The sequence below is a fragment of the Lepidochelys olivacea genome (assembly GCF_965140295.1).
Source record: "Lepidochelys olivacea isolate rLepOli2 genome assembly, chromosome: 8".
In the NCBI taxonomy this organism is placed as follows: Eukaryota; Metazoa; Chordata; order Testudines; family Cheloniidae; genus Lepidochelys; species Lepidochelys olivacea.
The window spans coordinates 41,903,962-41,918,552 of NC_140418.1; the positions used below are offsets into that span (position 1 = coordinate 41,903,962).

The 14,591-nt window shown below is 46.1% G+C and overlaps 2 protein-coding genes across 4 annotated transcripts in view; one reads left to right on the forward strand and one right to left on the reverse strand.

The window, feature by feature from the left end:
• ATF6 (activating transcription factor 6) overlaps positions 1 to 14,591 on the forward strand; it is a 419,899-nt gene that overhangs the window by 405,001 nt on the left and 307 nt on the right. The window lies entirely within an intron of this gene.
• Positions 1 to 14,591, reverse strand: part of OLFML2B (olfactomedin like 2B) — a 96,898-nt gene that overhangs the window by 61,219 nt on the left and 21,088 nt on the right. For 2 of the 3 annotated variants that reach the window (XM_084636796.1, XM_084636795.1), the window contains exon 3: positions 11,665 to 11,772. The exons of the other annotated variant lie outside the window; for it this stretch is intronic. In XM_084636796.1, coding sequence (XP_084492922.1) covers positions 11,665 to 11,772 — 108 coding nt within the window. The remainder of the gene's footprint in view (positions 1 to 11,664; positions 11,773 to 14,591) is intronic. 3 annotated transcript variants of the gene reach the window in all.

Here is a 14,591-nt window from a genome sequence, read left to right on the forward strand (position 1 = left end):
ACTGTCAGATAGCCTGGATCAGCAGTGTTAGAGCCACAGCACAGACCTTAACCCTTTGAGGTAAGAGTTGTAACCCAAACACCAGAGGGGATGTGACACTCACTTTCCCAGTGGGTTACACAATCAGTTGTTAACCAGCAGAAGACTGTTGTGAACCAGGATTCTATTCCTGGGTTTGGAGGGGCGTGTGGACTAGTGGTTACTGACAACACAGCCAAGTGATGGATTAGGCACATTGATTCCAAGAGGCCATGTGGCTGGCGGGATGAGCTTTAGACCTGTCACATTAAAGACTTGGGTTCTACTGTCAGCTCTGCTGGAAGTGACCTTGTGTAGCCCCGTCTGTCAACTGGAGAGAATGATGCTTGCTTCTTAGGGTAGCATAGAATTACGAACACCAGATAGCAGAAGCACATAGAGCAGAGCCTCTCCTGGCTCCCCTCATCCCAGCACATCTTTCCTTAGGCCCAGGGCTGCTGTTTAGCCTGTGTACCATCCACTGCCAAGGAGGTGGCCCTGTGGGGCTGGAGGTGGGAACATGCTCACTGAAGATGGCATGTTCCAAGATTTCAGCAGCAAGTTTCCAACAAGCTCTACTGAGCATGTACAAATGTTGATTTTTCAGAGGCTTTTAACTCTGCCAAGTGTGAGTGGATTTTCATAAGGACAGCAAAAGACATCTCTCTGATCCCAGAGCTATGTCAGTGTCAAATTTCCTGTGCCAAAGTGTAAAGACATTAGAGCTCTTCAAAGAAAGAGTTGTAAGAATTTATCTTGAACAAAATTACCAATTTTTCTCTTTCTTGGAAACAGCTGAACCATTTTTGCTGAACTTTACTAAGAGAATTGAGCCTGAAGCAAAGAGTAAGCATGGAAAATTTTACCCCCTATAGTTGAAGTCTGGAAAAGTAACAAGCTACTGAAAAGAGGGGCTTACAATGGAAACTGTTAGGCAATCTTAACTATAGGTTAAGCTGTCCAGAGGTAAGGTTAAGATTTAGTCATGGGTATTTTTAGTAAAAGTCATGGACAGTGTGACGGGTTCGGTCACAGAGACCCCCCCTTGGGACTGTCACCTGACATGCTGGAATTACCTCTGAACCCATTTTCCCTGCCAGCTTGGGACTTCCAGAACCCTGCCTTGTTGAGCCAGATAAGCTAGCCTGCTGCAACACAGACCCAGGGTCCGGGCCACACCCCCAAAGCTGCAGATTTAACTGAAAACAGTTTAGCAGGTTACCTGCCTCCAGCACCCAGATACCCAGTTCCCAATGGGATCCAAACCCTAAATAAATCCATTTTACTCTGTATAAGGCGTATACAGGATAAACTCATAAATTGTCTGCCCTCTATAACATTGATAGAAAGATATGCACAACTATCTGCTCCCTCAGGTATTAATCACTTACTTTGGGTTTACTAATAAACAAAAGTGATTTTATTAAGTATAAAATGTAGGATTTAAGTGGTTTCAAGTAATAACAGACAGAACAAAGTAAGTCACCAAGCAAAATAAAGCAAAAACACGCAAGTCTAAGCAATACATAAAGAAACTGATTACAGGTAATATCTCACCCTCAGAGATGTTCCAATAAACTTCTTTCACAGACTGGACTCCTTCCTAGTCTAGGCCCAATCCTCTCCCCTGGTACAGTCCTTGTTAGCTCCAGCAGACATCTTAGGTGGAATCAGGGGCTCTCTCATGACTGGCAGCCCCCTCTGTCCTGCTCCTTTTATAGCTTTGGCACAAGGCGAGAATCTTTTGTCTCTCTGGGTCCCCACCCCTCCTTCTAAATGGAAAAGTACCAGATTTAAGATGGATTTCACTATCAGGTGACATGGTCAAGTGTCCCTGTGAGACCTCATTCTTCATTAGCCCTGGGCTGGCCCACATATACACAGAAAGGCTTTCAGGTAAATAAACCATTAACAACCAATTGTCCGAGTCAATGGGAGCCATCAAGATTCTAAACCACCATTAATGGCCCACACCTTGCATAATTACAATAGGACCTCAGAGTTATACTTCATATTTCTAGCTTCAGATACAAGAATGATACATGCATACAAATAGGATGAACACACTCAGTAGATTATAAGCTGTGTAATGATACCTTACAAGAGACCTTTTGCATAAAGCATATTCCAGTTACATCATATTCACATTCATAAGCATATTTTCATAAAGCATATGGAGTGCAACGTAACACCCTCCTCCTGAACTTACTGCCAGAGACTTGGACACTGTCCATAGCAGAGGTGGTACATTTAAACTTCCGGTTCAGCTCTGGTCATACCCCCATCCATCGTTATTAAACACTATAATGCTATTCACAGGGGTTCTTGCAAAGTTCTGGGTTCCTGGTCCCCAGGTGCCCGAAAACATGTTGGGGTGTAGCATTGTTAACAGAATGCAGACAGCAATATCTATTAAAGTGTAGGAGTCTTGGCATTTAGCCACCAATGCCATGAGGCAGTGTGCCTCAGTTTCCCCTTCCACACAGCAGTGTAGGCCTGTTATGCTTTTGCTGCTGTGCTGAGCTTCCAGCCTGTTTACAGGTATAAGCTGAAAACAACCTGCTTGTGGGACTGTCTTGTCACCACCCCTAGCATGTACAAAAGTTTTTTCCAGAGATCAGGTATATCACACATCTTCAAAGTGTTTACCATTAGTATTAACTCCTTTGTCTTGACCCACAGGTGAAGTAGCCAAAGACATAAGATAACCAGCAAATCTACAGCGGACAGGCTCTGTTTACACAGTTTAGCTCATTCAGGGTCTATTGCATTTTCCAATCCCTTTGTGGTAGGGGTTTAGACACAGAGTCTCCTCTCTCTTTGATGAAGGCTTCAATTCAGGTATGTGTTTGAGGTTTTGGCAAGGAAAGGGTGCACTGCAACCATGCCTGCCCTCGGCTCCTCCCTCTGGAATCTCTTTGTGTTGGGCCCCACCAGCTTGTGAAGCTTCCCAAATGCAAACTTTTTCCTTCTCCTGCCTTGAAGAGACAATGTTAGTTTCTACAAGCATAGCAGAAACAACATCTTTTAATGGAGTGCTTTGGATTGGTAAGATCCCCTCAGTCATCCCATTCTCTGTTCCCAAAAGGTCAGCTGGGTGGACTCTCCCCTCCAGGAGATTTGACCCCAGGTCTTCCCTTAATACCTGATCCACAGGTGAGGGGTCTGGCATTTCAGATGCAGATCCTTCAACCTTCTCCTGGAGAAATACCTTCCTACAAAAGGTGGGAAGACACTCCTGTTCCCCCTCACCTTCCATCTGGACTTCCCTCTCTGGGTTCCCCCCTGAGGCAGACACCCCAGTGTTCTCCAAAAGGGAAGGTGACCCTGATCCATCTGTGGGCTCACAACTACCAGCTACGACAGACACTTCACTGGCCACCAAAATCTCCCACTTTCACTCAGGTTGGGCTTGCTTCCAGCTACAGAGCCCTTGGGGTCTGTTCCCACAGCAGCGGTTGTCAGGACCCCAACTTCCATCTCCGGGATAGATGTTCCTGTGCACCCTATGGCAGGGCCTGTTCCCTGCTGACCTGCAACTTATTATACAATCATAGAATATTAGGATTGGAAGAGACCTCAGGAGCTCATCTAGTCCAATCCCCTGCTCAAAGCAGGACCAACACCAACTAAATCATCCCAGCCAAGGCTTTGCCAAGCCTGGCCTTAAAAACCTCTAATGATGGAGAGTCCACCACCTCCCTACGTAACACATCCCAGTGCTTCACCACCCTCCTAGTGAAATAGTGTTACCTAATATCCAACCTAAACCTCCCCCACTGCAACTTGAGACCACTGCTTCTTGTTCTGTCATCTGCCACCACTCGGAACAGACGAGCTCCATCCTCTTTGAAACCCCCCTTCAGGTAGTTGAAGGCTGCTATCAAATCCCCCCTCACTCTTCTCTTCTGCAGACTAAATAACCCCAGGTCCCTCAGCCTCTCCTCGTAAGTCATGTGCCCCAGCCCCCTAATCATTTTTGTTACCCTCCGTTGGACTCTCTCTAATTTGTCCACATCCCTTCTGTAGTAGGGGGACCAAAATTGGACACAATACTCCAGGTGTGGCCACACCAGTGCCAAATAGAGGGGAATAATCACTTCCCTTGATCTGCTGGCAATGCTCCTACTAATACAGCCCAATATGCCATTAGCCTTCTTGGCAACAAGGGCACACTGCTGACTCATATCCAGCTTCTCGTCCACTGTAATCCCCAGGTTCTTTTCTGCAGAACTGCTGCTTAGCCAGTCGGTCCCCAGGCTGTAGCAGTGCATGGGATTCTTCCGTCCTAAGTGCAGGACTCTGCACTTGTCCTTGCCGAACCTTATCAGATTTCTTTTGGCCCATTCCTCCAATTTATCTAGATCACTCTGGACCCTATCCCTACCCTCCAGTGTATCTACCTCTCCCTGCAGCTTAGTGTCATTGGCAAACTTGCTGAGAGTGCAATTCATCCCATCATCCAGATCATTAATAAAGATGTTGAACAAAACCGGCCCCAGGACCAACCCTTGGGGCACTCCGCTTGATACCGCCGGCCAACTAGACATCGAGCCGTTGATCACTACCCATTGATCCTGGAAGTCAGCAGCTGTCAGCAGCAGTCAGGGAGATGATCATGCAACAGGAGCTGGCTCTATCCACCCAATCCCACAGGGACCTGTCTTAAACCCTAGGGCTACAGGAACTGGTCTTGACCATCCCTGCCCCCAATGGCCCATCTTCCCCTGCTCCAGAGGAAATAAAGAGACACTCTCCCTTTTCCCCAGCAGCCCCTGTGACATCACCCTCCCCTCTGGGGCTTTCAGCACAAGATTCCTTCTTGCTGCTAACAAACCCTGGGACAGATTCTGCCACATCAGTAGAAATGGTGCAAAATTGTGTGCCACTGCTGTGACAGTCAGTTCAGCCTGCAAATCACCAGTGTCCATGTGTACCTTAGCTAGCGATGCAAGGACTTTGTAACCTCCCACCAATTCTAATTCTGCCATTTTTCCTGGTAACAAATCCTTCTCATAGATCCAGGTCCCTCCTGACCACAGAAATCTCTGCACCAGTATCCCTCCCACCTTGGAGTGCTTTCCCATTAAGCTGAACAGCATGCATATGCTCACTGCTTGGTTGTGTCGAAGCAACCTTTACAAACCCTGTGTGGAAAGAGGGAGTAGCCTGGGATACCCCTGTGCTCTAAGAAGCAGCAGCTTCATGTGTTACCTGGTGTCTGTTCCCACTCAGCCAAGGACATTTATTCCTCAGGTGCTCGGTGGACTTACAATGAGAGCACCTTCTGGGCTCCTCTCCTTGTACAGGAGATGGGGGACAAGAAACAGAGGAATGGGGAGGTGAACTCCCAGCCTCCTTTTTCCCAGGGGTAAAATGGTGAATCTGCTTTCCCCCAACCCTGTCCCTCACGGCCAGTGGTTTGTGTTTAATTGCAGCTTGTGACTGCTCGGAAGAGTATGCAAACCCAGCTAATCCACTCACTGCATTCACCTTTTTGTCCCACAAATACTGTTTTACATCATAGAATATCAGGGTTGGAAGGGAACTCAGGAGGTCATCTACTCCAACCCCTGCTCAAAGCAGGACCAATCCCCAATTAAATCATCCCAGCCAGGCCTTTGTCAAGCCTGACCTTAAAAACTTCTAAGGAAGGAGATTCCACCATCTCCCTAGGTAACGCATTCCAGTGTTTCACCACCCTCCTAGTGAAAAAGCTTTTCCTAATATCCAACCTAAATCTCCCCCACTGCAACTTGAGACCATTACTCCTTGTTCTGTCATCTGCTACCACTGAGAACAGTCTAGAGCCATCCCCTTTGGAACCCCCTTTCAGGTAGCTGAAAGCAGCTATCAAATCCCCCCTCATTCTTCTCTTCCGCAGACTAAACAATCCTAGTTCCCTCAGCCTCTCCTCATAACTCATGTGTTCCAGTCCCCTAATCATTCTTGTTACCCTCCGCTAGACTCTTTCCAATTTTTCCACATCCTTCTTGGAGTGTGGGGCCCAAAACCGGACACAGTACTCCAGATGAGGCCTCACCAGTGTCGAATAGAGGGGAATGATCACGTCCCTCGATCTGCTGGCAATGCCCCTACTTATACATCCCAAAATGCCATTGGCCTTCTTGGCAACAAGGGCACACTGTTGACTCATATCCAGCTTCTCGTCCACTGTAACCCCTAGGTCCTTTTCTGCAGAACTGCTGCCGACCCATTCAGTCCCTAGTCTGTAGCGGTGCATTGGATTCTTCAGTCCTAAGTGCAGGACTCTGCACTTGTCCTTGTTGAACCTCATCAGATTTCTTTTGGCCCAATCCTCCAATTTCTCTAGGTCCCTCTGTATTCTATCCCTACCCTCCAGCGTATCTACCTCTCCTCCCAGTTTAGTGTCATCTGCAAACTTGCTGAGGGTGCAGTCCACACCATCCTCCAGATCATTTATGAAGATATTGAACAAAACCGGCCCCAGGACCCACCCTTGGGGCACTCCACTTGATACTGGCTGCCAACTAGACATGGAGCCATTGATCACTACCCATTGAGCCCGACAATCTAGCCAGCTTTCTATCAACCTTATAGTCCATTCATCCAGCCCATACTTCTGTAACTTGCTGGAAAGAATACTGTGGGAGACCGTGTCAAAAGCTTTGCTAAAGTCAAGGAACAACATGTCCACTGCTTTCCTTTCATCCACAGAACCAGTTATCTCGTCATAGAAGGCAAGTACATTAGTCAGGCATGACTTGCCCTTGGTGATTCCAGGCTGACTGTTCCTGATCACTTTCCTCTCCTCTAAGTGCTTCAGAATTGATTCCTTGAGGACCTGCTCCATGACTTTTCCAGGGACTGAGGTGAGGCTGACTGGCCTGTAGTTCCCAGGATCCTCCTTCTTCCCTTTTTTAAAGATGGGCATATATCATCCCTGCACATATTCAGGAACTGTTCCTGAGTAACTAAATCACACATTTCTTCCAAACTTGTAATGCCTTTTCCCCTCACCCACTTGTCTAACAAATCTCTCATTTCATTTACATAGGCCACATTACTCAATCCAGTTCCCCTCTTAAGGCTCCTGAATTTAACCCTGTAGGTTTCAGGTGTAATCTGAAACTGTTTCAAAACCAATTTCTTAAATATACCATAGTTTGAAGCATCAGCAATAGGCATCTTATTGAATATGTCCAGAGCTCTCCCCGTCAATTTTGCAACCAAAGTAGTCATCTTTTGAACCTCAGGAGAGTGCACAGTCTCTCAAAGGTGATGAAATACTCTGCAATATCACTGGATTCATCATATGGTGGACATAACCTCTCCCATTTATGAATTCTGGGGGAAGTGGAGCCAGCTGCTGAAGGGTTTTGTCTCTTCCACTCCATTACAGCCAGTTCATGCTTCTGGGTCTCAATTTGGGCTTCTCTCTGGGCCTCAATTTCTTTGTTTCTTAGCTCCAGGGCTTGCTGCCTCTCTCTTTCCTTCTCCTCCTTAGCAGCTTGCTGTACTAACCTTTGGGCTTCCATGGCTCTTTCGTGAGCAGCTTTTTCCCTGAACCAATTGTGCATTAACCTCCATTTTTCTTAATTCCATCTGTCTTTTATGTTCATTTTCCTTCTCAGCAATCTGCAACCTGTGGCATTCTATCTTCTTGTGAGTCTCACTCTCACTCATTTTGCTGATTTTCTTGCCTCTATTTTCCTTACCCGAAATAAGCAAACAGAAAATAACAAACCAGTAACCATTTTGTCTATTCTCTGACCACAACACTTAAAACTCACTTAAAATCACTACCAGTGCCTCAAAGCAATCAACTGTGCACAGATCGTGTTCGACTATACCACTGTGACAGGTTTGGGCACAGAGACCCCCTTGGGACTGTCATCTAACATGCTGGAATTACCTCTGAGCCTGTTTTCCCTGCCAGCTTGGGAGTTCCAGAACCCTGCCTTGTTGAGCCAGACATGCTAGCCTCCTGCAATGCAGTCCCAGGGTCCGGGCCACGCCCCCAAAACTGCAGACTCAACTGAAAACAGCTTAGCAGGTTACCTGCCTCCAGCACCCAGACACCCAGTTCCCAATGGGATCCAAACCCCAAATAAATCCGTTTTACTCTATATAAAGCTTATACAGGGTAAACTCATAATTTGTCCACCCTCTATACCATTGATAGAGAGATATGAAGAGCTGTTTTCACTTAAAATCCTGCAGTTTTGGGGGCGTGGCCCGGATCCTGGGTCCGTGTTGCAGAAGGCTAGTGTGTCTGGCTCAACAAGGCAGGGTTCTGGATGTCCCAAGCTGGCAGGGAAAATAGGCTCAGAGGTAATTGCACCATGTCAGGTAACAGTCCCAAGGGGATCTCTGTGACCAAACCCGTCACAGACAGGTCATGGGCAATAAACAAAAATTCATGGTCCCTGACCTGTCCATGACTTTTACTATAAATACCCCAGACTAAATCTTAGCTGAGGGGCCCTGAGGTGCTGCTGCTGCTCTGTTCCAGTGGCCCCTGGGGCCAGCCACACCAGCCGCTGCAACTGCAGAAGTCATGGTATTCATGACCTCCGTGACTGACTCGCAACCTTATCCATAGGTCACTGCCTGCTCTCCTTCCCACAAAGCTGTGTGGGTCTGTAAGTTTATTCTCCTGGTCATGGTGATTCTCATGCTGCCTTGGCCCTGACACAGCCTAGGGCTGCTCTAACTTCAAGGACTGTACACTAGCTGAGAGCTGCTGACAGCTCCACCCCATCCCTCACACATACCACTCCCCCGCCTCTACACTGGGGTGGGAGAGGAATGCAGGAACTGGGGCTGAGAGCCTGGCCTTTTTATTCCCGTCCATTCTTTTATATTGTGCACTCTCCACTCGCTTTTGCATCTCTAGATCCATCCTAGGCATTACCAGAAAACAATTATAATAAACAGCAACAGGGAGGGTACAAAAAGAGGCCAATGCCCAATACACAACAGGAATGTATTGTTGCCTCTTCTTTCAGCACCAGTGTCCCATTCTGATACCAGTATCATACCTCTGTTGAGGGGCAGCAGACGTCCACGGACTTGCAGGTTGGCTTCCCAATGAAGGTAAAATCAGTGACACAGTGTCACATTCCAGTGTGCAGTCCAGATCAGTGAGGTGTTGTACCACTGCCTGCCCTGCAACTTGGGGTGCCTTACAATGCTTTGCTGCTGTAGCTTCCAACCAGGGCCACTCACAAACAGCTACCAGCGTGCAGGTCCCCACCCCACAACGAGTGTCTGCGTATACCTGCAGCCTGCTAATCACACCGGCTTCCACCAGCCTTGATTACCACTTGCAGAGTAACCCCAACACACTCCCAGACCCGGATTTTCCCCAGAAACATGTGTTCTGCTCTTTCCAGCCCTTTTCTGTAAGGGGTCAATATGCAACATGTTACCTTAACTGGAGTTACCCAAACAGTTCAGTTCAAACACAACACTGTCTTAGTTTTAATTAAATAATAAAACATGGTATTTAACTACAAAGAGATGGGTTTTAAGTGAGTACAAGTGTAAGGCATTAAAGTCAGAAACAGTTACAAAAGAAATAAAAATAAAACACTTTCTAGGAACTTGGTTAGACTTGGTTCAAGGTAAAATCCTCACCACATGTTCCCAGCAATAGGACCAACCAAATTCTCCAGCCAGAATATCAATAAACAAGATGGCGGTGCCATGCACTGGAGAGTCTGAGAGGTTTCTAGGCATCAGAAGATGGGGACAGAGATGCCCCATTACAACCAGCTTGAACATGAGCACACGGCTCATTAGCACAGCTCCAGTTTGATTAAACCCAAGACAGTATTCACTGCTAAAGGGAGCACTGTGTCATCCATTTCTCAGGCACTTCGAGTCAAGATGGAGGCAGCAGCTAGGGTTGCCAACCTTCTAATTGCACAAAACTGAACACCCCTGCCCCTCCCCCTGACCTGCCCCTCTCCCAAGGCCACGCCCCTTCTCTGAGGCCCCGCACCTGCTTGCTCCATCCCCCCTCCCTCCGTCACTCACTCTCTCCCACCCTCACTCACTTTCACCAGGCTGGGGCAGTGGGTTGTGGTGCGGGAGGGGGGTGAGTGCTCCGGGGGGGGTCGGGGATGAGAGGTTTGGGGTGCAGGAGGGGGCTCAGGGCTGGGGCAGGGTGTTGTGGGTGTGCAGGGTGCGGGCTCCAAGAGGGAGTTTGAGTGTGAGAAGGGACTCCAGGCTGGGGCAGGGAATTGGGGTGCGGGAGCGGGTGCGGGGTCCCGGCGGCGCTTACCACTGCTCCCAGAAAGCAGCTGCCAGGTCCCTACAGCCCCTAGGCACATGCATGGCCAGGGAGGTTCTACATACTGTGCTTGTGCCCGCAGGTGCTACCCCTGCAGCTCCCATTTGTTGTGGTTCCCAACCAATGGGAGCTGTGGAGCCAGCACTCAGGGCGGTGAGAGCGTGTGCAGTCTCCCTGGCAGCCCATGCACCTAGGAGCCGCAAGGAACTGGTGGCCGCTTCTGGGAGTCATGCAGAGCTAGGGCAGGCAGGGAGCCTGCTACGCTGCCAAACAGACTTTTAACGGCCTGGTCAGCCATGCCATCCAGAGCCGCCAGGGTCCCTTTTCGACCAGGCGTTCTGGTTGAAAACCGGACGCCTGGCAACCCTAGCAGCAGCTCACACTGGCTCCAGTTTAGATAATTAACTCTTTTTTTGCTGGACTAAACATTAAACACTACATACAGGACATGAGTCACAGGGTTCATAAATGCAGCATCGCCCTCCCACCCCGCATCCTCTTCTGAGAGACCCTTCTCATTGACCTGCCTTGACTAAGTTGCAAGATGTCATACATGTTTGTGTCTGGCTAAAATGTGAGCTTCCGCCACACATATGGATTACTACAAACAGGCTCAGCATGGCCAATCCCCAGTATTCTAAAACCACGAGTCAAGCCCCAAGAAATCATGAAGCTCTTCGAAAATAAAACATTTGAAGTTCTTATTGTTTAATCTTTAAAACTTTAGGTTACCCACTCAGGTCACATTTCCAAGCTTTTCTTCATAACCACGAGGTCTTACTCTTCTTTGAATTGAAAGCTGAGATCCTCACAAAAATCACATGACTCCAGGAACTGGGGCTTTAAGAAGAGTATGAAATATCTCAAGACTTGTGAAAATTGACAACACTGGTCAGGTAAAATTTTCAAAAGCACCTAAATGATTTAGGAACCTAAGTCCCATTTTCAAAAGTGACTTAGGCATTTAGGAATCTAAGCCTCAGTGAAAGACAGTGGAACTTAGGCAGCTACAGACCACATGTTCAAAGACCTTTTGGCATCTAAAGATGCAGCTAGGCATCAAGTAGGATTTCCAAAATTTCCTAGGCACCTATCTGCATTTTTAGGTGCCTAAAGATCTTTGAATATTTAAGTCACTTCTGAAAATGTTACCCCTTGATCTCTTTTCTCCAAGTGTCCAGTCATAGGTCATGATGACAGTGGCCACAAAGTTAAATGAAATGGTGGCTAATTACCAGTTCTCCCACAAGGAATGGAACACCATGATTTGGCTCCAGATGCCAAACCATTAGGTGCCATTTCATTTTGCATGATGTTGTCTCTAACAAAACAACCCAAAGAAAAAGAAATGGATCTCATCTTACCTCCTCTAGTTTCTCCACTCGGTCCACCAATTTTGTTGTGACTGAGTGTAACTTTAGAAGGTCTAAGCCATAGAAAGCACTTTCTAGCATCTCTATGATTGAGGATAGCTGTAAAACATAGCAAAACTGGTTAAGCACAGACAACTGTTCAGAGTAATACAACAAACCAACATTGTTATAAACTGGACTTGTAAGATGATACAATTTCTGCTGTTCTTCCATTGCTTTTTTGACTTGGAGCTTAAGTCCAGCAGTTTCTTTTTGCAGCTGATGAACCCCATCTTCTCAGCAGCCAACAGTTCCATACACCCCCTGGATGCTTCTTTTCCCAGCAGGGCCAAAGCTTGTAGGTGTGTATCATTTTGTAGTTGAAGTTATGAATATTGGCTATGTAGAATCATAGAAGATTAGGGTTGGAAGAAACCTCAGTAGGTCATCTAGTCCAATCCCCTGCTCAAAGCAGGACCAACACAAATGAAATAAAAATCTTAAATGAATCCACATGCTCCATAGAATCTCTATGGATAGTAATTCCATGATCTAATAAGAATATAACAGTAGGGATCTACTATCGACCACCTGACCAGGACAGTGATAGTGATGATGAAATGCTAAGGGAGATTAGAGAGGCTATCAAAATAAAGAACTCAATAATAGTGCGGGATTTCAATTATCCCCATATTGACTGGGTACATGTCACCTCAGAACGAAATGCAGAGACAAAATTTCTCGATACTTTAAATGTTTGCTTCTTGGAGCAGCTGGTACAGGAACCCACAAGGGGAGAGGCAACTCTCGATCAAGCCCTGAGTGGAGCGCAGGATCTGGTCCAAGAGGTAACCATAACAGGACCGCTTGGAAATAGTGACCATAATATAATAACATTTAACATTCCTGTGGTGGGAAGAACACCTCAACAGCCCAACACTGTGGCATTTAATTTCAGAAAGGGGAACTATGCAAAAATGAGGAGGTTAGTTAAACAGAAATTAAAAGATACAGTGATTAGAGTGAAATCCCTGCAAGCTGCATGGACACTTCAAAGACACTATAATAGAGGCTCAACTTCAATATATACCCCAAATTAAAAAACACAGTAAAAGAACTAAAAAAGAGCCACGTGGCTTAACAACCATGTAAAAGAAGCAGTGAGAGATAAAAAGGCATCTTTTAGAAAGTGGAAGTATTTTAGAAAGTGGAAGTGGAATCCTAGTGAGGTAACCAGAAAGGAGCATAAACACTGCTGAATTAAATGTAAAAATGTAATAAGAAAAGCCAAAAAAGAGTTTGAAGAACAGCTATCCAAAAACTCAAAAGGTAATAACAAAATGTTTTTTAAGTACATCAGAAGCAGGAAGCCTGCTAAACAACCAGTGGGGCCCCTGGACGATCGAGATACAAAAGGAGCACTTAAAGACAATAAAGTACTTAGATTTCCAGAAAGCCTTTGACAAGGTCCCTCACCAAAGGATCTTACGTAAATTAAGTTGTCATGGGATAAGAGAGAAGATCCTTTCATGGACTGAGAACTGGTTAAAAGACAGGGAACAAAGGGTAGGAATAAATGGTAAATTTTCAGAACAGAGAGGGGTAACTAGTGGTGTTCCCCAAGGGTCAGTCCAACGAACTGTCCTATTCAACATATTCATAAATGATCTGGAGAAAGGAGTAAACAGTGAGGTGGCAAAGTTTGCAAATGATACTAAACTGCTTAAGATAAGTAAGACCAAAGAAGACTGTGAAGAACTTCAAAAAGATCTCATAAAACTAAGTGATTGGGCAACAAAATGGCAAATGAAATTTATTGTGTATAAATGTAAAATAATGCACACTGGGAAAAATAACCCCAACTATACATACAATATGATGGAGGCTAATTTAGCTACAACTAATCAGGAGAAAGATCTTGGGAGTCATCATGGATAGTTCTTTGAAGACGTCCACACAGTGTGCAGCGGCAGTCAAAAAAGCAGACGGGATGTTAGAAATCATTAAAAAAGGGATAGAGAATAAGACAGAGAATATCTTATTGCCCTTATATAAATCCATCGTACGCCCACATCTTGAATACAGTGTACAGATGTGGTCCCCTCATCTCAAAAAAGATATACTGGCATTAGAAAGGGTTCAGAGAAGGGCAACTAAAATGATTAGGGGTTTGGAACAGGACCCATATGAGGAGAGATTAAAGAGGCTAGGACTTTTCAGCCTGGAAAATAGGAGACTAAGGGGGGATATGATAGAGGTATATAAAATCATGAGTGGTGTGGAGAAAGTGAATAAGGAAAAGTGATTTACTTGTTCCCATAATATAAGAACTAGGGGCCACCAAATGAAATTAATGGGCAGCAGATTTAAAACAAATAAAAAAAAGTTCTTCTTCACTCAGCGAACAGTCAACGTGTGGAACTTCTTGCCTGAGGAGGTTGTGAAGGCTAGGACTATAACACGGTTTAAAAGAGAACTGGATAAATTCATGGAGGTTAAGTCCATTAATGGCTATTAGCCAGGATGGGTAAGGAATGGTGTCCCTAGCCTCTGTTTGTCAGAGGGTGGAGATGGATGGCAGGAGAGAGATCACTTGATCATTACCTGTTAGCTTCACTCCCTCTGGGGGACCTGGCTTTGGCCACTGTCAGTAGACAGGATACTGGGCTGGATGGGCCTTTGGTCTGACCCAGTCTTATGTTCTTATGTTGTATCTCAATGTGTTTTGATTCTAAGTAGCCTCAGTGAAGCATTTGGTCAGCTTCTTGAGAAAGGCCTATTCTCAGTAAGTGCCCAATCAAAAACCACTTAACTGACAATGAACTTTGGGAGACTCCAATCAACATCTGAGCTTTCCTGGGAATGTTCAAACTAACATGTAAACAATGGCCTCGGCCTGCAAACTCAGTCATGCTTGGACATGTGACTTGCCCATGTGA